The following is a 23,924-nucleotide window of genomic DNA, read 5'->3' on the forward strand; positions in this document are numbered from 1 at the left end:
TATATATCTTTCTTTCTCTTTCTCTTGCAGACAAAGTTTCTGTGTAGGGTATAGAGAGGAAGGCTGCCCCCCCCCTTCTATCCATACCCCATTGCTCACTAAAACTGCTTCCTCGGTGAGAATGTTTGTTTCAAGTAAGCATTTCAAGGGTCAAAGAAAGTGTAGCTTTTTTTCAGACATAGATAAGTAAAAAGCCTAGAGATTGGGAAAGCGACTTACTTAGACTGTGATCCCCAAAACCTACTAGCCAGCATGGCTACTGACTGTGTGTGTTTGGATTTTAGGAGCTGCAGTCCCCCAAAGTAACTTTCCTAATATCAGAGTTAGACACACTTTCATGCCTGCCTTGTTCAAAACTGGCAAGTGCATTCTGCTGAAGCCACTCTTGTCTTCCAATGAACAGATTTTCTGAGTTAAAAATAATATAATGCTCGTCTGCCTGAGGTTTTAGATTAGTGTTTTGCACAAAGTTATGTATTAGAAATGTGGGTTTTGTGCACTTTTGCTTTTTTCCCCCAGCGTGTGTGTATGTGTGTAGAAAAATTGGCAGCTCAGCTTGCTATTAGTATTTGATTGCTGATGGTTCTAATTCTTGAATGAAAATTGTCAAGTGTAAGTGGCAAGTACCTTCTACCTAGTGAATTAGGGCCAAAGAAACATACAGTAATCCACGCACAAGAAATGTCAGACAAAAACGTTTTCTGAAACAGATAACAAAAATGCTTGATAGAGACGTATTCCATTAAGTGATAAATAAAATACTTTAAATGGGCAAAACTACAGCATCAACATTGATATTGATGATGTCCTGTATAAAAACAGCTTCCCCCTGAACGGTCGCTTCCTGAATCTTCCTTAAGCTGAGAGACTCTCAAAAGGGAAATGTTGCTAAAAAGGAGTCCTGCTTCACACCTGTCATCTTTACAAGAAAAGGGAAAGTTGCAGGTCTTTCTTTATTAGAAATAATGAAATGCAGGTGTTCTTATATTAGTTTAATTTGAATTTTGATTTAATTTAAAAGTTGAGAGAGAGAGAGAGAGCATAAGATACAAGGAAAATGATGCTGAGGGCTAAAAGGCAGTGTGGTGTGGTGGTTTAAGTGTTTAATTAGAATGTGGAAAGCCTTGGTTCAGATCTGCAATTATCTCTGAAGTTCACAAGAGTTAGCTGCTACTTGTTGTTGTTGTTGTTAATTGAAATACAGCCATGGAGCACTCCAAGTTTGGTAGGAGCAGCAGAAGGGGGAGTGAATGCTTCTCTCTCTCTCTCTCTCTCTCTCTCTCTCTCTCACACACACACACACACACACACACACACACACACACTTTTCATGCTTATCTGTCTGATCAGAGTCCCCCCCCCCTTAGCTACTTTATGACTTGGGAGGTAAAAGATATGGTGACATGAGGTAGGTAGGAAAGAAAATGGAAGGTCTCGGTTGGACAGATGTCCTGAGGAAAAGAGATAAGCATTCCTTCTACCTCACAGGAGCTAAACAAAAATCAAAACAAGTCATTGGGAGATTAAATCACAAATCTCTCATTGCCTTATTCAGCATGGCCTTGGAAGGACAGCATTTGTTATGAAAGGCTGAGGAGCAAAAATTGTTTAAAAATTGGCAACTGCTAGGGGTGGCATTAAGGGCTGTCAATTCACCTTTGCTGGATGTCCAGCTGCTTCCTTTGAATTAATCTGGATTCTTTATCGGAAGGATTTGGCAAAAGATTCCTAATGATAATAATTACATGCTGTCAAGTCAATTCTTACTTACGGCAACCCTTTCCAAGTTTACCATTTCCTCCTTCTGTGGGTGCCCTGGGACTGTGCAGCTTGCCCAAGACCACATAGGCTGGCTCTCCATACTAGAGGCACAGTGAGGAATCCACGCCTGTCCTCTGGCCCCACAGCCATTTATTCATCTCACTGAATTGTCCAGCCAGCTAACAGATTCCTAAATTACCTAAACAGGTAATTCTATCAACTATTACAGTATTTTTAAAGCCTGGTGAAGGAAACAAATAACTCCCTTCCTGACAGGTTTATTATTATTATTATTATTATTATTATTATTATTATTATTATTATTATTATTATTATTATTATTATTATTATTATTATTATTATTATTATTATTATTATTATTATTATTATTATTCCCACCCACCCAGCAGGTTTTGGAAGTAGAATTTGCATTCCTACACAAGATGAAGCTTGTGTTAGTCCATGCTAGCATATCAGGCCACAAACAAAAGAAAAATAAGAAAAATAAAAAAGACAAAGACTCTGTGGAACCATAGGTTAGGAGTGTCCACAAAATATCACATTATATTGTAGCAGTTAGTTTTTGAGGTGCCACAATGGTTTTGTCTTCTTTATTTAACCTGTAGTCTTTTAAAAAATGGCCTAAGATTGTTTCCCCCCTCTCCTTTGCCTCAAGACACACTGTATTATTTCCAGATGCTGCTAAATGAGTCATATTTTTAAAATGTAAGGTGTGTTGATTAGCTAGTTATACAGTGGGTTCAATAGTGAATATGGTTCTCCTCTTTCATCCTTGAACTAAGCTGCTAATTCAGAAAAAGGACTGTTTGGTATATACTGTACATATACCAATCAGAGTTTGGGAAGGTGACTTTTAAAGACTACACCTCCCAGAAGCCAAGCTGGCTTGGGGATTCTGGTAGCTGCAGTCTACAAAGCTACTTTTCTATGTTTTGCAGTAAAGCATGGCTGTCCATTGCACCAGAATCAGCAAACAGTTTGTGCTTGTTTTTCAAGGCAGAGCTGAGCTCTGATTTGCAGAACCAGAACTGACCTTGGTTCAGGTGAAATGAAGGAAGGAGGTGCATGTCAACCCAAGGATATGTGTTGGTTTCTTGAGTTTACTCACATGGAAAGCCACAAGAATAAACCCATGATATGTTGAAATACATCATCTGAGTCTTGTAACTTTCTGTTTCTAGATCAGGAAGTGCTTAATTTTAAAGCACATATAGGAATATTTCCATAGACTGGAGTGCACAGAAATGGAAAGTTTTAATATCCAATTTTGATAGTTCAGTGACTGAGAACTCTGCATTTGCGCCCTACTTATGTAGAGTATTTTCATATACAGTAGTCTGTATGGCCAGGCTGAACTGCTGCTTTTCTTTTCGAAACTCAGTAACTGTGACTGTGGCGTTACATTCTATACTCTCTGTTTTTTGTCAATGGATTCTATATTTGCCTTCTTCCACTGCTCCTTCCCCCACGCCCAAATTCTGGGAGAAATCTTGTCACCATATGCGAAAGGAACTGTGACCTTTGTGAAACGTGTAAATGGCTTTTCCACCAATCTATGTGTTATTTTAATTTGGACATGAAGGGATTTGGCACTGCATCATTCCTGGAATTTACTATTCTGATCTCTGTGGCAATAAAATCTGTGGATTGTCTCTGCTTGCTCATGCTAACCCACTATCTGACATGACTCCTCTTACCTGAGGACAGGGCAAGGGAAAAGCCGAAGCCTCAGGAGAAAGCAATGAAAGCATTCTGTCTTTGGCCAGAGCAGGGTTTCTTAATGCTTCTCTTCTTGAGCCAGAGTTGATACACGGGCTGGATTCCTACCTGTCTTTGCCAGAGTTGCCAGTTTATGACTCACTGTGTTCAAGGCCTGACAGCTGTACATTGCATGTCTCTCGTTCTAATGAATGGTTTCACAAATGGTGAAATATTGGCTGATATCCTATTGAACTAAGCATAACATAAATTTACAGCTGTGGTACTGTGCAGTACCTTATGCCCACACAGTCCACATCATGCAATTTGATTGCAAAATTGTTTGTGTGATTCGTAGCATGCCTGCAGGAAGTCCTTTGTGAATATCACGTCTGCCTCGGCACAATTTTCTCTACCACTTGGGCAATTTGGAGTTCCGCATGCAGAGCTGTGCAACAGTATACTGCAATATATCTCAACCCTTTTGTCTAAAATCATCTGGTTAACCTTTTTTTTATGGTTAGAAACCCAAATAGTGAGGGCTTTCGTAGTTTTCACAATTTTTTCACCATTCATGGCAAGCCACCTTACTTCTCACAGACAAAATTTTTCAACAGGATTAAGTGTTTGGGCTGCTTGACACGAGAAGGTACAACTGCAAGCAGAGGATGATATTGCAACCATTTTGTCAGTTATTATACTATTGAATTAATCAATTCATGGCCATTGGGTACTGAAATTTGGATTGATGTTTGAATTTTTCATGGGAATGCATCTTCAGTTAGGGGATCTGGGCTATGTAACTTACTTATTCCTGTTAGTTTCACATGTAACAAGAAAGTCTAGAGAAATGTGTGTATTTTTGGTGTATTCATTATAAAATGCTTATTTTAGGTTTACAAGTGGATCACTACTTCTAGTCTCCTTTTCTAACAAAATAGTCCTTAATTCAACTGCTAGTTCCAAGCAGAAATGTCATTGATTCAGTGGATGTGCTCTAGTAAGAACTTGTGGCTGGACTTAGGCCATAGAATCAATCCAATAAGTCTCCTTCCCTCTGCAGAATCAAGGAGGCGACATTCCCCTTCCACTTCAGACTGCCAGGTATTCCCCTCTCCAACCTGCTCCAGAGAACTGGGAAACCTCAGGACCTGTTTTTTCAAGAAACATAGAGTGTACTCTGGAGGAAAGAGCAATGGAAGAGAATGTTATTGCATTTGGCTGTTCAGTGCTAGTAGAATGTTAGGATTAAGCCTCTGTTCTCTTCCTCTGATAGATGGTCTCTTGAGGTTTGCTGGGTTTCTTCTCTCAGTTCTTCCAGCAGATGGAAGAACACAAAAACCCAAATGATCTGGTAGTGAAAAGTTTCATTTACTCAATTTAATTTAGTGCAAACAGAAGAGCGGGTTTAGTGAGAACAAAATTATTTCTTTTGATTTGATTAAGTGTTGTGCTGTGGGTATTGATTAATCATGCCCTTGACTGTTGCAATTATTTACCTTTTGGATTTCCCCTGATTTTTCTGACCCAAGCCTTCACTGTGATGCTGGAATCTCATAGGGTGGAGATAAGTGAGAAGGATGTTTTTTCCCCACAAAATAATTTTCAGTGGTCATAAGACTGAATGACAGAGCCTAATAAGGGGGGGGGGGGGGCAGAACAAATGCTGTGGCAGAAAAAAGAAGGAGGGGTGCAGAGGGCTTCATGGAAACATTTTTCTCTCTTCTTGCTTGATTACATCTAGGGTTGGTCCATAGGAAATTGTAATTTACATTTTCTTTCCACTGTAATTACTCTTACAGTCCACACCCTGCCTCTGTCTAAAACTAGCCATGTATGGCCTCCAGCTATTAACTGCAGTCACTTGATAGCCTCTCTGGTAAATTGGAGGTGGGCAATTAATTCTGATATAAGAATGCACCTGGGAATCTACGCCTGGAAAAACTCAGCCAAAATGGGCTTCCATGTTAAAAAGATCTTTTGATAGAGGTCTGATCCAAATGCAACCAGCAAATAGTTGAATGAACTAAGGCCAGGATGAGAGACTACCCAATATGCCTTTTTTGATGATTCGTCCATCACATTTTAATCTCCCTTTACTTGGCAAATTACTCTGTTTCCACCTTATAACCAAATCTGCCGTAAGATCTGGTCTTTTCTTTTCAACTCATAGTTTCATCTTTACAGGAAATACATAAGGGAGAATGTTGGTGTTCACTAGTATTGCTGTTACAACTCTGTGATGTGCTAGCAAAAAGCACACCTATGAAAGACAAAACATTGTTACGCTTTGTTATGGAACCAGCCATTCTCCCTTCATTTTCCATAGGTGTATTCTTAAATTCTTCTGCAACCAATTAATAAAAACTGGGGTTTATAAATAATTTCCCCTTAGATGTAAAAGATGAGGGGGATAGTTTATACTTTATAATGCAAAATCTAGAGTTAGCAAAATAACCATAGTTAAATCTTTCTAGCAGCTTAGAGATGTTTGTGATACAATGCCTCCCCATTTAAGCCTTCTTGGGACAGAGAAGTTGGAGATTCAGATAAAGAAAATTGGGCATTAAGTGCAGTTCTTCTCCAAGCCAGTGCCTTCAGATGAGTTGGACTACAACATCCATTGTGCATTGTATGAATGTGTCCAACACATCTGGAGACCACTTGGTGATGGAAGGCTGCATTAATTATTTGGGAGATGATTCTGACAGTGTACCTCAAGGTAAGGAACCTCACACTCTCAGGCCAAATCATGCCCTCTTTTCATTCCAATGTCACTCCATGTTCCTTCCCTACAACACTGTTATTTCATGGTTTCTTGGCTTTTGTGCAGGTTTATTTTCAGAAAGCATTCTGAAAGGTTGCAGTGTCTCCCCCAAGGCTTAGTTACTTAGCAGTAAGAGCTTTAAGCTAACTAGCCTAGATGTTTTTAAATCCTTTTTTAACCTTAATTTTGAAAAATCTTAATGTGTTCGTTTTAAAAATATTTATATAGTGTTTTAAAATCTGTTGTTTTATCTCTTGTGAGCCACATTGGGTTCCCATGGGGAGAAAGACAGCAAATAAACAAACAAATCCATGCAAATATTGCTGCCCACCCACCATTGCAGTTTAGATCCTGTTACCTTCTCTGAAATAGAAATCAGTCTTCCAGATTAGACATTTAGCACTCTTGGCATAAATAAAGAGAACAGGAAATTGCTGGGATTAATCATGAAAGACTTACCCAACGATGTCTTCACACAGGAGCTAGTCCTTCTCCAGCCTGGGGATGCCCATGTATGTGCTGCCACCCACACCAGAGCCATTCCATGTAAGCTTTGTGTGAGTATCCATAGGTTCTACACCAGAAGGTTGAGGCAACTCGAATTTTATGAGGAGGGAGTTGGGATTTGCAACCCCTTCCTGGCTGAAACCTGGCTTTCAGGGAGCCATGTTTCCTGCACTGTAAGCTTTGTCTTTTCATGGCTTCCAGTTTACTTCATTGGGACCAATTGGAAATGAAGAGCCATCAAAAATCCTATTTTGTCTCCCCTGGCCCCTTTCAAGGGGGCCTTATGCCGCCCTCCAGATCCTTGCCTGGCTGCTAGGTCACTTTTGCCCGCAGCCACTGCAGGTGCTCTCGCTGGCACTGGAGTTGTAACCTCCAGCGCTTCTTCCGTGTGAGCATTGGAGTCAGAGTAGGTGGCAGGGTGGAGGAGGTCTTATCTGTTGGTGATCAGAGAATCTCAGCTGGCTTCTCCTCTTCCATGGGATGGCATGAGTTCTTGTTGTTCCCATAGCTCTCCCAGGACCTCTATCTAGAAATCCTTTTCCGGGACAAACTTCAAGGAATTCCTCCACAATATAGTTGGACACGGAAGCATCATTGATGCCAACCCAGTACTTTTCCTCTCCTGATCCTTCCACCTCAACCTCGTCTGACTCCTGTTCTTTCCTCCTTTCCCACCACTTCTGCCCATATCCTTATAGTCCACACCTGCTCACTCAGCCCAGCCTGCTCTGTCTGGCTCAGGTGTAGATCCTTATCCCCCACAACTGCTTCTCCCTCTTGGGGAGGCTGACCATTCCCAGTGGCCACCTGAGGTCTGGAATTCTCTGGGTCCATCTGGCTTTTCAAGGGGTGATGGGGAATCTCAGACAGCCTAGTCAAGGCACCAGTGTGGAGGAGATTGGACCTTTTAGGAAGACATGGCTCTCTTTTATGGATTGGCAAGTCTTTTGGTTTGTCTTTTTTCAACATTGGAATGTTGGTAAATCCCGATTTTCACACAGAATTAAACAGAACACACTGAAATGAAATCCCCATCCATCCTTAGTAGAGGTGGGTAAATTTCTCACTTTTGCTTTCGTCCGTATTTGAATATTGTGAATATTGGTACATTATGTTTAAAAGAAAACACAGACAAATTTCTTATTCATCTTTTTCGTGCCATTTATTACTATCATAGATTCAACACACCAGTTCAGTCCTTTATCTAATGCCATCTAGTGGCTATTAGAGAGATAGAGGAGGAAAAAAACCAAAACAGTTGAATCTAAAAACAGCAGTGGTTTTTAGAACAGTTATCTAAATCAGTATGAAGCAGTTGCTATTAATAGGTCCCAATAAAATGATTAACTGTTCTGTTTTTCTTCCATCTTCCCCTGCTTTAGGATAGCGTACCTTCTGTGTTTGCCTCTTTTAGAGAAAATCATGTTACCGAACTAGTTTCATATATTGCCAAATTTCAGAAGATGAATGACTGTACTAACAAATACATATGATGTGATTCTTTAGCCAAAGGGGCCACTTTTCTTTTCTTTAGTCAATGCACTAAAATGAAGAAGAAAAAGGTATTAGAAGCCTGCTGGGTTTTTTAAGAAGCCTAACTATTCAAATGTTAAAATAAAATAACGCAAATAAAATAAAATGGAAGTAACCATGTGGTCCATGATTTTTTAAAAAGTCATTGGTCAGAAATTGGAATCCTAGTAGATTCACATGACGTAAGCAGAGTATTATGAATCCAAGCTATATGACTTGTTGGCTATCTGTCATGCTCTTTGCTTTGAAGAGTCATGGACATAGTTGTGGCAGGCCACAAAGGACAAACCATAGCAGGATGCCCCTTACACCCAACTTCTCCTAATAAGATTCTAGAAAGAGCTGGGTGATATGTTTATTACTGTATTTTCCGTGTATAAGATGCCCCCACGTATAAGACACCACCCACTTTTCTAACCCAAAATTAAGAAATCAATATTTTAAACATAAAACAGAGCACATTTTTATTTAGTAATTAGGTAATATTTACATATTTATATTTATTTATTTATTTATTGGACTTATATACCGCCCCATAGCGCTACAAGCACTCTCCGGGCGGTTTACAATTTTAATTATAAAGGCTACACATTGCCCCCCCAGCAAGCTGGGTACTCATTTTACCGACCTCGGAAGGATGGAAGGCTGAGTCAACCTTGAGCCGGCTACCTGGGATTTGAACCCCAGGTCGTGAGCACAGTTTTAGCTGCAGTACAGCTGCAGTACATACCAGTACTGTCATATTATGCATCACACTTTAACTTTATTCAGCCTCTGGGTCCCAGAACACTCGGACACTGGGAGTCCCTCTTGCATCTCAGCATTGTTGGAATTGGTTTGTTCAGCATCAGTTGACATCAGTTACATAAGGCCCGTGATTGGAGGAAGCTAAGTCTCCTGACTGTAAGAAGCTAAGCTTCCTGATTGGAGGCAGGTAAGCCTCGTGATTGAAGGAAGCCTGTTTTCAGAGGCAAGGTACAGTATAGGCTGTTTTGTTCTCTCCTCAGTTTACTTCCATGTATAAGACAACCCTCAATTTTAGTCTAACAATTTTAGGAAAAATCAGTGTCTTATACATGGAAAAATACAGTACCTTCAATAAGAGCCAACTAAAGCACCACAAGAGTATGTGAGTCAGTCTCTTAATTGTTAGGGAATGATTCCATTGGGGTGTGCTCATTCCCTTGAAAAATAGACTTGTTTGTGTATGCCTGGATGGTGTGAAACTCTACTCCAAGCTGCTCTATAAATAGCCAGTGTGGTGTTAAGAGGGATGGACTTCGGCTCAGGACGCCTTGATCCAAATATAGTGGTGCCTTGACTTACGAACTTAATCCATATTGGAACGGTGGCCGTAAGTCAAAACGTTTGTAAGTCAAAGCACCATTTCCCATAGGAATGCATTGAAAACCGATTAATCCTTTCCAGCTGAAGAAAAAAAATACCATAAAAATTAAAAATAAAAGACTGCAAGTCCCACACTGGGACTGCAAAAACCAAAACCAAAAACCAAACAAATCCAAAAAAACCCCATGCTGGGACTGCAAAAAAAATCACCAAAAAACAAACAACAAAGCACAGAAACATACCCCCCCAGCCCAAACCTACCCTCCAAAACCCACCCAGAACAACTTAAAAAAAAAAATCTGCACCTTACCAGTCCGAAGCCTCCCAGGGGTCCCCTGCTGCCACCGATCACCTCCTTCGGAGGCCTCCTGGGGCTTCCCCAACACCATGGGAGTCCTCCCGGGGGTCCCCCATCGCTGCTGATCACTGCCTTCTGAGGTCTCCCAGGGCTCCCCCGCCACCATGGGAGACCTCCTGGAGGTCCCCCGCCACTGCTGATCACTGCCTTCAGGCTTTCCTGGGGGGTAGACTGGGCCTACCCCCTGAGAAAGTCTGAAGATGGGGATCGGCGGCAGCGGGGGACCCCCGGGAGGTCTCCTATGGTGGTCTCCCATGGTGGCAGGGAAGCCCTGGGAGACCTCCAAAGGCAGCGATCGGCGGTGGTGGGGGACCGCCAGGAGGTCTCCCATGGCGGCAGGGAAGCCCCGGGAGGCCTCAGAAGGTGGCGATGGCGGTACCGGAAGCCTGGGAGGCTGAGCCTCCCTTTCCCTAACCATTGGGGTGAAAGAGCTACAAAGAAGCAGCCTCTTCACCACCAATTGCCTGCTTATGCCATGTGAATCTAACAAGATTCTTTCATCACAGATAATATCTTTGTATTGTTTTTCTAAAAAATATTTTAAGTTACCCTGCTCTGGCCCAGAGCACAGAGTGCTGTCCTCTGAAGATGCCGGCCACAGAGACTGGCGAAACCTTAGGAAGAACAACCTTCAGAACACGGCCAAAGAGCCCGAAAAACCCACAACAACTATTGCGAAGTTCTTTTTCAAAACAATGTTTATGACTCTTCTGTACCTGATTTCAAGCCAAAAAGAAACAAACCAAAAAACAACTTTAAGATGTTTCTGTTGCTGAATTCAAACTCCACTGTGAAAACTTCAGTGGTGGCAAGGGTGCTCTGAGTGCTGTGGAAATAGATGGATACCACATGTGTGACCCACCTCTGCAAAGGTTGCTTTTTAATCCTTCATGAGGATGTAAATCAGCACAGGAAAACATAGAAGGCACAGGCTGGATAGTAAGAAAGGCAGGAGCTAATGGGAGGTTGTTAGTCACCTGGTGGATCGTTTACTGCACATATTTGCACTCTGGCCCAGTTTGTTCAAAATAATTTTCTTTTGCATCGGCTTCATTCTGCTCTTTATTGCTCCTTTTCCTGTCACCTTCCTTGTGCTCTTGTAAGCCGCTCATCGGCTTCTGTTCTCTCATGATATTCTTACCCCTATAATTTCACTGCCTATGAGAAGTGGCTCTGCAACCTTTCCTTTTGTATTACTCCCAGTTCCTCTGCTGCTTTGACATCCCAGAGAGGGCAGCCAGGCATCCTTAACCTCTGGCTAATTTGCCTGCTGAACTCCAGTAGATTGCAGGGCTGGAAGGCCAAGGGAAACCAGCTGTCTCGGAGGCCACCAGTACCCTAGAATTACTTAGTCAAAAAGGGAAGACCTTTCCATGCCCTTTTCCAATGAAACAGTCAGCATTAATTCAGCAAAAAGACTGAAGAGTTTTCCAGTAGATATTAATCCATTTGTGCATTCAGACAGATGTAGGAAAACTGCAGTTACAAATAGACTACTGCTGGTTCTAGTGTAAGCCCTCTTTGGTGTTAGCATCTGTGAAGTTGTTGCCACCAGCACTTAGAAATAATATGTGTTATAACGAATGCCATTACCTGTGACATATTTCCTTTTCAGGAGAGGCAACAACGTTCCAGACATTGTCACTTGTAAAAAATAAAATGACAGCTGCTGTCACCATTGAATTTTTAGTGCAATGCTAGTAATAAGCAGCATGATGAGTTTACTCTTTTCTTAATGAACAATCTCCAGTTCTGGCCTTTAAAAACTAGTACTAATATCTTCTTTTTAAAAGAAAGTAACATTCCAAGTTCTGGTTGCCCCTATCATGTGGGGCCATTCTGTCTGGCTTTGAAGCTTTGCACGTGCTTATAGCTGTACTGCATACTTTTGCTAAAATGAATACATATGTACAGTATAGAAAGGGTGGGTACCTGTGGCCCTCCAGGTATTCTGGAACTACAAATCCTTTCATGTTTCACCCTTTCTCAGGCTAACTAGGGTTGATGGACATTCAGAGTCCAGCAATATTTAGAGAATTGCACATCATCTCCCCTCCCTGTACTATAGTGTTGCTTTTAAAAATGGCTTCTTATAGCGCTCTCTGTACTTTTAGAAATTATCTATCTCCAATCATAGATAATGTCAAGTGTAGTGTTCATCCTTATTAGGTTAAGTAGTTATGAATATTCATGTTTTAGGCTAATGTTTGTTGAAAGGCGGAGCCGAGAGAAATGTAATAAAGAGGCGGAGTCAGAGAGCAATCAGGGTAAGAAAGAGTCAGAGAGAGAGAGTGGAGAAGGAGGAGTGTGGTATTTGGGAGATCTGAGATGTGGTTAGAGTGAAAAGTGAATAGGAACTGTAATAACATATAGAAGGTTGAAATTGATGATATTATAAGTAACCGATGATTAATAATAACAATTGTAATAAATAAAAACATTTTATTTAAAAGACAGTGAAGTTTGGACCTGCATCTTCATCCTTCCATAATCAATGTTGATTTAGTGATCAACTGGTGGCAGCAGGGTAGAAAGGAGTAGTAGTTTGCCTTTGTGTGCTCTGTGTTTTTTGACAGTCAGGCAAGGCGCATGAGGGCGAACGCCACACCAGGTTTTTAACATCACCCTTCAAAAATTATTATCTACAAAATCCTTTTAAAGTTGTATTAAGTTGTATTTTGCTCCCAAAGGAAGTCCCCCATGATTTACAATGGGTGGCCATAAATTAGAATTGACTGGATGGCATGCAATTATTATTGTATATTAAAATTAGAACTTCTAAAGTAGAACAAGCCAGTCACCTACGAATGAGATTGTAGCTGCTGTACTTTAGACAAGTTGTTTCCTACAGATGAAAGACCTGGATGAAAGTTAAAGTTCAGAATGATGGCAGCAAAACAGAGTGTGCCCCAGTGTGATGACCTCCAGATGTACTGGAACACAACTCTTGTTATTCCACACTTGACTATAGATGGTGCAATTTGTCATCCAATTCATAGGGATAATGCCAAGCTGGGGCAAGCTGTGACGCAACACGTATACATTACGTAGCGCACTTATATTTGGCGAAATTCAAAGAAACAAAACAAAACAAGACAAAAACATGTGGCACATTAAAGACTAACCATTATATTTTAGTTTAAGCTTTTGTGGGAGGGACGTAGTGGCGCTGTGGGTTAAACTGCAGAAGCCTCTCTGTTGCAACGTCAGAAGACCAGAAGCTGTAAGATCGAATCCACGCAACAGAGTGAGCTCCTGTTGCTTGTACCAGCTCCTGCCAACCTAGTAGTTTGAAAGCATGTAAATGCGAGTAGATAACTAGGTACCACCTCGATGGGAAGGTAGCGACATTCCGTGTCTAGTCGCACTGGCCACGTGACCCTGGAAACTATCTATGGACAAACGCTGGCTCTACGGCTTGGAAACGGGGATGAGCACTCCCTCCCCAGATTCGGATATGACTGGACTAAATGTCAAGGGGAACCTTTATCTTTACCTGAGCTTTTGTGGACACGTCGACAAAAGCTTATATTAAAATATAATGGTTAGTCTTTAAGGTGCCACATTTTTGTCTCTATTTGTATTATTTTGTGTTCTTTTGTTTTTTTGGATTTTGCCTGATAAGCTTGCATGGACTAACACAGCTACCTCTTCCAATAGCATACTCAGTATCAAATGGAAAAAATATGATTACTTTTCCTCTTTTCTTTTCTTCATTTTGCTCTTGTTACACTTTACTGGAATGTGGAGGGGGGTCAGAGTTTGAAAAAGTTGTGTTTTGTAAAGATAGGTAAAGCTTGCCTCCCCAAATATAGATTGAGCTTGGAAAACTTACTTTTTCGATTACAACTCACAGGGTCTTTCAGCCAACATGACCAGTGGTCATCTTGGCTTAAGGAATCCAATGGTTGTAGTCCAAAAAAGTAACTTTTCCAGGCTCTAGGAGGAAAATCTTGCTTGAGATATGGTGTATTAGAAGCAATATGGAAGAGTCTTAACGAGCTGTAGACTAAAGTAAAAACTAAAATGTGCCTCTTTTCAGACTATTCTAAACAAAACAAAGTCTAGAACTTATAAAGATGTAAAGATAGTGGCCAGCTAATTTTCCTCCGCAGTGGTTTGTTTCTAACCCGAATTATTACAGGTAGAGGGGGACACGGTGATGGAACAGTGCCTACCCATTGCAGAAGAATGGTGAACAGCTGTTTGAAGGCTGTTCACTGTTCTAGCACTGTGACCAACTGTCAGAATCGAGGTAGTCAGATCAGCCATCCCTCCACTCTCAATCTGGTGTTGTTGAACACCAGGTCTGTATCCAACAAATCTCAGATCATTCAAAATCTTATTCTGGAATAGAATGCAGACCTGGCATGCATAACTGAGATTTGGATGGGTGGGGAAGGGGGTGTTCCCTTGACTCTTGGCTGTCCTCCAGGTTATGCAATCCAACACCAAGGTAGACTGGAGGGGCAGGGAAGAGAGTAGCCATTGTCTATAAAAACACTAGAGCTTGTTAGGCACTCCATGGTGGTGATGCTGGGTCTTGAGGCCCTTCACATGTCAATTGGGGCCAGGGGTGGTATTAGGATCTTGTTGGGTTACCGCACTTCCCACAACCCAGCCATTTCCTTACTGGAGTTGGCAGACTTCATCTCCGCAGCACTGTTGGAATCTCCAAGGCTTTTGGTCTTGGGTGATTTCAACATCCATGCGGAGGCGGAGGTTTCTGGTCTGCCTCTTGAGTTCTTGGAAACCATGGCTTCCTTGGACATGTCCCAACGTGTCAGCGGCCCCACTCACGTGCGCAGTCACACGTTAGACCTAGTGTTTTCCCCCGAGTGGAGTGAGTGTGGTCTGATGGTGACTGACTTTGTGTCAGTCCCCTTGTCATGGTCGGATCACCGCTTAATCAAATGCAACCTCTCAGTGGGTCTCCCTCTCCACAGGGACAGCGGACCATATTTTAATGGTCCGCCCTCAAAGACCACTGGATCAGGAATCCATGAGAGGGATTCCGGCTGATCTGACTGGTGCTCCTGTCGATGCCCTGGTTGGTGGCTGGCTTGCTGGTGCCACCAGGGCTGTTGACCCAATAGCTCCTAAATGCCTTTTCCACTGCAGAGCTCAGCCAGCGCCCTGGTTTAACCAGCAGTTGCGAGCTATGAAGCAGAACAGGAGAAGGCTAGACTGCAATATGAGTTGAAACCCGACGGAATATAATTGGAAAGCTGTTAGGATCGCAACTAACCATTACCTTACCAGGGTGAGGGCTGCTAGTTCAGATTACTTCACTGTCCAAATAAGTGAAGCTTCGAATCAACAGGCAGAACTTTTCCATATAGTATGTGATCTATCCAGAATTGGGCACAGTGATTGGCCTCCCACTAGCATCTCACCTGACCAATATGCAGCATTTTTAAATCTAAAGTGGAGGACATCCGCCAGGATCTTTCTCCTTTGAATACAGTAGATCAAGCAGAGATGTCCAGAGCTCTGCCTTGCACAATGAGACTTGATCTCTTTTAGCCTGTGACACCAGATATGGTGGACAAAGTGCTTGATCGCTGTCGTGTCACCTCCTCCTCCCTTGATCCTTGTCTGCCTGGCTAATCCAAGCAGCCAGGCCGATAACAATGGAATGGGCCACAGCAATAATTAATGGGTCTCTCCAGGAGGCTTGCCCTCAAGGAGACACTCATTATGCCCATTAGGAAGAAACCAAGTATGGTGGCGGATGACATTGGCAATTATAGGCCTTTCACCAATGTTTCCTTCCTCAGCAGTGGTAGAGGTGGCTGACCAGCTCCAGGCCCTTTTGGGTGAAACCAACGCCCTGAATCCATTCCAGTTGGGCTTCAGGCCTTGCCATGGTTTGGAAACTGCATTGGTCGTCCTGTTTGATAACCTGTTGAGGAAGGCCGACAAGGGCAAAATGTCTCTGTTGGTCCTCCTCAGTATCTCAGCCGCCTTCGATATCATTGACCACGGTATCCTCATGGGGAAGCTCTCCAAGTTGGAAATTGGTGGTCTGGCACGTGTGTGGCTCTGACCTTTCTTAGAGGACCATCCTCAGAGAGTACAGATTGGGGATAATGTATCGGCCCCGTGGAGTCTCAGATGTGGGGTTCCGCAGGGCTCAATTATTTCCCCAATGCTGTTTAATATCTATATGAGGCCACTGGGTCAGATCATCAGAAGATGTGGGGCTTTGTGTCATCAGTGTGCTGATGACACCCAGCTGTTCATCTCCTTTTTTTTTCCTAGAACACTATATGCCATTTTGTCCCTTCAGCGCTGCCTGGAGGCTGTATTGCAATGGATGCAGATGAACGGACTGAGCCTGGACCTGGACAAGACGGAGGTCCTGAGGGTCGGTGACCTCACACTTGGTGGTTTGGGAAACTCCCTCACTTTTGAGGGGGCGACTCTCACCACAAAGACTGAGGTTCACAGCTTGGGGATCTGTCTAGATCAGACGCTTACCATGGAAACACAGGTAGTGTCAGTGGTCCGCACCACCTACTTCTATCTTAGGCAGATTGCCCAGCTGCGTCCCTATCTTGATAGTGGGTGTGACATCCACCCTCGTGCCCCTTTGCTTGACCTTCAAGCCCCAAAGCACACAAAGGTAAACAAACCTCACTCTTTTCACTTGCTGCCACCAGGTGATCTCTAAATCACCATTTACTTCAGAAAGACTCAGGTCCACACTTCAAGTCCTTTAAAATAAAACTTTGGTTTATTGAATTCATAGATTAATTTGTGAATATCTTCAGTATTTCATCATTCCTCAGAAGTTCCCCAAACTACATACTCTATTACACGATCTGGCTTTTCTCTCCTGCCTGACTCTCTTACATTTCTCTTACTGACTCTATCTTAACTTAATCTTCACACACTCTGACTTGAACTCACTTAATCTCACACTCTTACATTTCGCTTACTAACTCCATCCCACTTAATCTGATTTCTGAATTTCTGACCCCGCCTCTTATAACATCTCCCTTGGCTCCGCCTTTCAGCAACATGAATATTCAAAAATCATTACACTATACAACAAGAACCATAGATCAACTAAATAGAGAACGCTACAGTGGGGCACTCACCACTCTGGCCCATGAGCTTGTAATCTCAAGATTAGACTACTGTAATGTGCTCTACATGGGGCTGTCTTTGAGAATGATGCGGAAATTTCAAATGGTGCAGAACGCGACAACCATGCTTCTCACTGGGGTGAGAAAATGTCAGCATATCTCCCCCACTCTGGCTGCCCTGCATTGGCTGCCTGTTTCATTGATTTCAAAGTACTAATGATGACATATAAAGCCCTAAACGGTTTAGGACCTCAGCATGTAGCAGAATGCCTTCTCCCACCTAGATCTACTCATATCACCCGCTCTAGCCAGGATGGGTGGCTAAAGGGCCTAACAACAAGGGATGCCTGGAGAGAAAGAACAAGAAACTGGGCCTTCTCGGCAGTGGCCCCTCATCTCTGGTACAAGTTACCCCCAGAAATTTGTCTGCCTCCCTCGTTGGGTGTTTTAAGAGCAAGCTCAAGGCCTGGCTCTTCAGACAGGCCTTCCCTCCTGTCATTATTTAATTTATTTTTGCCATCTTGAATTATATTATGTTGTTGTTGCTATCTTATACTGTTATTGTTTTTATGAAATTGTTTTTATAAACTTGTTGTTAGCTGCCCAGAGTAGCTAGATGGTCTAGATGGGTGAGATATAAATAAAATAAAATAAAATAAAACCCGTTAAGACTGGTGAGATGCTTGCCTCAGCTTTTTGAGTTCCAGGTGAGCAACCCCATCATTGTTCTGTGAAACCACTTGCTTGGACTTGGGTATCTCTGCAGAGAGCAAAGCCACTAATGTATTGTGTCCCACACCATGCTCTGGAGCTCTCAAATCTTCTGCCTCATTCTCAATCTTTGAGTGGAAGGTAATGCCAGTGGGGGAATGTAATAGTTCTTCTCCAGCCTCAGATGTTGGAAAAACTTGGGCTGCTGTTACCTGTAGAAAAAAAGGATATTGTGTGCAACATATGAACGTGGGTGGACAATTTCACCTAGCCGAGATTAAGAGAACAGACTCTGTGTGGAGGCTTAGCTGTAGTTGCCCCAAAACTGGCTGCACCTGCCATGCCCTGAAGGTGCTGTGTATTTTCCTCCTTAGCCAGGCTGACTTTCAGCTTCTCATATAGCAGCACAGTGGATGTAGAGCATGTCATGCCTTTAGTTTCCACTCGTAAGATTGAATGTTCATGAACATTCTGTGTCTTCACAGTGTCACTGAACTTCAGTTCATAGAAAGATGGATGGGCAGGTTTCTTTTACGGCTTACCACAAAGCTTTTGCCCTGCACTGTTGTCCCTGAGCGACAAGAACATTATGCAGCGTTCTTTGTTGCCTGTCTTGAAGAGATGTGTGGGAAAGAAAGAAATAAGATTTGTCAGCAGTAAGTCATCACATCATCAAAGTCTTTCTTTGCCTCTGTCCTAAATTTAGATACAGTTCCTCCATGGCGGATGCCTACAGATGGCAACATATCATTGGCATTTCTGTTTGTTTGTTTTTATGCTTTGCAATGAAGCTGCTATGAGTAAAGTGTGACAGTGATCTACAAATACTTTGACTATGCCTGCAGTGGGGACGCACGTTTCTGAGTCCCTTTAAGATTATTGGCACCTAAAGGCAGAGCACCTGTCGCTTGTCCCAGCTCCCGCCAACCTAGCAGTTCGAAAGCATGCAAATGCAAGTAGATAAATAGGGACCACCTCGGTGGGAAGGTAACAGCATTCCATGTCTAAGTCGCACTGGCCATGTGACCATGGAAGATTGTCTTCGGACAAACGCTGGCTCTATGGCTTGGAAACAGGGATGAGCACCGCCCCCCAGAGTCAAACACGACTGGACAAAAATTGTCAAGGGGAACCTTTACCTTTAAAGGCAGAATGCCACTATACAAGCTGGCAGAAGCATTGCACCTGCTGTGGATGCGAGCAGTCTCAGATTTGGCTTCTGGTGTCTTTGGGAAAGGCCTAAAACTCTGGAGGGGCCACTGCAACTTTGTGTATGTAGACAATGCAGAGCTAGGTGGGGCAAGTGGCAAGACCAGCCTTGGATTTTACAGCTGTTCCTATCTGCCACACAGATTGCCTGGAGCTCCATAAACTAACTTGATACCAAATGTACTAGAGGACACTATGTCATCACCAATGTTCATGTAGACTTGAATGACCAGTCCAACAGGGCTGTTTCTACAGAATGACAGGAGGAGGTGCCTCCAAGAACAGGTCTTGGTCCAGCCCAGACCCAGTGGTCTCAGTGGCTCTCTCTGGACACTCTTACCTTCTTCTGTTCCTGTGACAATGGTATGAGAATCTCATCAAAGTTTATTTTGAGTTCAGCAGCTTCTAAAGGTCTAAAAGAAACAAAGACAGAAAATCATCTCCTCCCATTGTCTCCCACCATTGAAAGAGGTGTGAGCGCAGGCCCGTTTATAATAGAAATTATTGGGGGGGGGATGTGTCTCTTGGACTACAATTCCCAGAACCCCCAGATAAGGAAATCTGGGAGTTGTTCAGAAAATAATTTCCCTAAATTTTGCTTATAGTCACTTAGTTTTGCCGTTCGTTTTCTTAGAGCTTCCATGTGCAAGAGCAGTGGGAACCTGGAACAAAAAGATCACTGGTCTCTGTTCCTGCCATCTCACTGTAGGGCATGATCTGCCTTCCAACAGCAAGGAAGGAAGAGAAAAAAGTGAAAGCAGAAAAGAGCAACTGAAATGGGAAGGAAACAAAAATCAGATCTAAGTTTGTATCTGTACCTATATTATAGTGTGGAGTACAGTAATCAGTCAGTTATGTCTTTGGAAAAATCTGTAGAGAAATCTCTCTGTGCATATAGAGGCAGGCTATAGAAGACATGACTATACAGGCAGGCCTTCCCTACAGCCATTACATAGCCTATTTTCCTTTTCTTTTCTCTCTCTCTCTCTCTCTCTCTTTCTTCTTTTTTTCCTTTCCCGATCTTGGACTTTGTGATTAATTTGGATTTTGCCTTAGTTTACTTTTATGTTATACTGTATATAAACCGCCCAGAGTAGAGGGCCGGTATATAAATCTAATAAATAAATAAAATAAAATAAATATACCCTGGGTAAAGCTAGGTTCTTGTTAACTGCCTTAAGTTGTTTGATTTTTCTACACACACAGCCGAGTCAGCATTCTCCACTATAGAGCAGGAACTGGGAATTTGTGGCTTTGTGGGTGTTATTGGACTTCAGCTCCCATCAGCCTCAGCCACCACGACCAGTGGTAAGGGATGATGGGGCTTGTGGCTTTTTTTGCCATTGCTGTGTAGAGCAAGGGAATACATGCCACAAATATATAGCATCAAAGAGATGGGCACAGACTGAGGTTATCCATACAAATGCAAGAGATTTCCCCCTTTTCTGCCAGTGATACAGCTGCTGCTGTTGCTGCTGCAGCTGCCGCTTCTGACTCTCCACTGCTGCTGCTGCTTCTTGCATGGGAGTGAAAGAGCGAGGGAAGCAGAATCAAGGAGCTGCCCTCCATTAGGCCACTGAGATTTATCAAGGATGCTTAGTGCTGCCTCCTGGCCACATCAGGGATGGGCACTTCCCAGTACAAGCTCCAGCGGTACCCAAGGAGAAGATGCACAGGTATGGAAGGGATGGGGGGGAGGGGAGAATGGGTGCCCATAGCAACAAACAGGCCGTTTTTGCTGTGTAGCAGGCCGTGCTTTGTAGCTGGCCTGCCTGCTTTCCTGCTGAATTCGTGGCTAGAGACTGGGTGCCATAGCTAAGTACTCTGCAGTAAGTTTTTTTTAAGCATTTTTTTAAACAAGGTCCATTCTAGTAATGCTGGAAAATGAAAATGTAATAGAACAGATAATCTTTCTCTTGTGTAGGAAGCTGGCTTCTTCTGTCTCTCAATATCTTATTTTTTTTCTATCTGTATCTTTTACTGGCCAAAGGGTTTTGCTGCAGCGGACCAGATAGGCAGGGAATGCAAAATGCAGCTGCAGAAGGAAGAATATTATATGCATATTCCCGGAGAATGTTCTGGATACATCCAGGCATTGCTTCTTCCTGGGACCTCAATGCATGCCTTGCGATGGCGCACACACACACAACCGAATCTAGTTGAAAACAGCATCACAATTGCAACCCCTTGCTCTTCAGCAAAGGCAAAGATCTAAAAATCTAAGGAATGACATGTCAGGCTGAGTCTTTGTGTCAAACTGCAGGGATTCAGATTTCTACACCACTAGAATTCTATAGATGACCTCGCCGCAGGTAGCTCCCATTCAGAATTATTTCTGCACCACCTCCACACACACACACACACACACACACACACACTACTATCATCGTAGAGCTGGAATCTTATTCTGATGATGTAATATTTAGAGCTGGGAAAGAGAAAAAGATAGGTTGCCATTTTCCTGTTACAGGGCTTTTAAATAGCTACAGAAGAAACCTCTCTTTTTTAGAAAAAAAATACTCGTTCCCCACCTCAAAAAAAAAAGAGAGGGAAGGGGGGGTGACATAATCAAGACTTTGGTTTCTCTCACTGCTTCTTTGACAGTGAAGCTGGCATGGTCTCGTGCATAAATGAGGCTAGAAGGATTAGGATTTCTGAAGGGCTCTGTGGTGGGGCTCTTTGACGTTGCCTTCTTCAGAGCCCATAAAACTCTGTACTTTACCAGCATGAAGAGGCATGGCCAGATGTTGAGCAGACAACCTGGATCAGTCTCGTTTTACTAGCCAACTTGAGATTGATGAGAAAAAAACAGCTTCAGCTGGGGGGGGGAGAGCAAGTGAATGGGGGGGGGAGTGAAGACTAGGAAAGGGAGTGAGGTGATCAGCAGTGACGTCATATTTAACTAATTCCTTACACAGCTGGGGAATGAAGTTAAAAGGAAAAGCTGCAATCGCTGGGTGACTCTCAGCCTTGACTGGATAATTCTAAATGACCGGGACATTCCCTAATGGTAATAAATTTTCTTTCCTATATTGACCACTCCTTATAGTCCTCTTTTCTGGGTGAAATAAATTGACATTTTTTTAAAAAAAAAATGTGATATGACATTGATGGCATTTTTGCTTCTGCCTTTTTCAAAAGAAATGCCTAGCATCATTTAAAAAAATCGTAGTAGTAGTAACAGCAGCAGCAGCTGTTGTGCTGGCATTTTCTGTGTGAATCTCTGCCATTGCCTGGAAGAGTTTATTAAGGAGCACTTCTGCTTACTAGGCAAGGTATGGAGAGCCAGAAGCTGCCAGGCACTGAGCAGGTCCCTGGCATGGGAACGAGGATGCGCTTTGTAAATTGCAGATGGAAAGGAAAGTACTTGGATATTAAAATCTCAAAATGACAATAAATTAGCTTTTGTGGGGGGTGAATCAGGAAATATTAGGTTTCACCAATAAGGTGAGAAATATGATTTTTTTATTTTATTTTATTTAAATCTAATCAGTGGTAAGCATTTTAAACAGCATTCCAGTACAATCTATACTGGCCCTTCCTCTGACCATGTCTCCTCCTCCCCCCCCCCCCCATCACATCATTCCGAAGGAGATGCTGTCCTTTGGCCACTATATCTGTGTGCCTATATCTAAAAATAAAATGCAGTTTTCAAGTGTTTTGTTTTAATTTTTGAAAGGCTCTTATAAGCATGCCATACAGGATAGAATGACTAAGCCAAGATGGTGGGCAATTGCTAAATAGTGCTAGACTTCTCATATTTCAGCTATGCTGGGTGAATCTTTATTAAAAATGATCTAATGTTGTTGTTTTTTCCACATTATTTTCCATTGCATTGCCCAAGAGCTCTTAATGTCTCCCTGTAAGCTTGGTTGTGAGAAAGAACTAGTAGTTGAATCCTATCTCTTTCTTTTGATTGGATATATACCTGCTTGCTTCTTAATCTACAAGGAGACAAAGCTGAGTAATAGAACACAGCAAGATTTTTTTTGCTGTTCCTTACTAGAAAGCCCTGATATGTCTGTTACCTAAAATGCTATCCAATTTATGATGGCACCAGCAAATAAGAAGTTGGGAAGCATTGCTTGGTTCCCCATCCCCTTTCTCAGGGATGCAAAGGATTCAAAGAAAAATTTGTGGATACAGTAAGAAACAATGACAATAGTGACTGATAAACACAATTTTTTTTCAATTAGTTTTTAAGTTTTGACAACAATTAGAAGATACTGAAAAGGATTATGAAATGGATGGCAGCTAGGAAACAGGTTCCAGACCGGCTTTGCAGTGATTATGCTAATATTAGTAGCTCATGCCACAGCAAACTCTGCTTTCTGCAGTGCATGGTGCATTGTGCTGACAGGGAGTGGATGCCCCCTAATCGTTCTCTTCCTGTATCCTCAGTTGCCCTTGGAAGATGAAATCAGCCTGATTAGGTGGCTAGTCCACAGTTTAGCTTTGGGGTTCTCCCATTCCCAATTTATCCAGGCATGTGCTTAGTCATTGTTGCTGATGGTCTTAGAAACCAGGAGAGGGAGGGTGAAGGGAAGTGTTCTTGTGTGATGGTTGAATGACAAGGAGCAGGACGAGCATGGAGATGGGGAAAGGGATTTCTCTGTGTGAGAGAGAGTGTGTGTGCGTGTGTGTGAGTGTGCGTGTGAGAGAACATCTATTATGTTAAACGGATTTCTTTTTCCTTTAGTGTATTCTGTTTCTTTAAAGAATTAAAGACACTTTAACTTTCTGATCCTTAGCCATGTGTTTTTAAAGGATTTCCTAGATTGCATTTCTAAATTAGACAACTTACGAGTCTCAAACCTTGAAACTAAAGCACGTTGAATAACCAATCTGTCTGCGACTGAGGTATATTATAAACATTAGATAATGATTATCTCACTTTCTAAAGCGACATGTAGAGGAA

The 23,924-nt window shown here is 42.5% G+C and overlaps 1 protein-coding gene across 11 annotated transcripts in view; it reads left to right on the forward strand.

Moving 5' to 3' along the window:
* Positions 1-23,924, forward strand: part of NHS (NHS actin remodeling regulator) — a 301,101-nt gene that overhangs the window by 219,617 nt on the left and 57,560 nt on the right. For 3 of the 11 annotated variants that reach the window (XM_078390409.1, XM_078390411.1, XM_078390413.1), the window contains exon 1: positions 67-20,682. The exons of 5 other annotated variants lie outside the window; for them this stretch is intronic. In XM_078390409.1, the coding sequence (XP_078246535.1) occupies positions 20,631-20,682 (52 nt within the window). In that variant the 5' untranslated portion in view covers positions 67-20,630. 3 more of the 11 variants (XM_078390410.1, XM_078390412.1, XM_078390414.1) reach the window with 1 other exon arrangement.

Source organism: Pogona vitticeps, chromosome 3 (assembly GCF_051106095.1).
Source record: "Pogona vitticeps strain Pit_001003342236 chromosome 3, PviZW2.1, whole genome shotgun sequence".
Taxonomy (NCBI): Eukaryota; Metazoa; Chordata; class Lepidosauria; order Squamata; family Agamidae; genus Pogona; species Pogona vitticeps.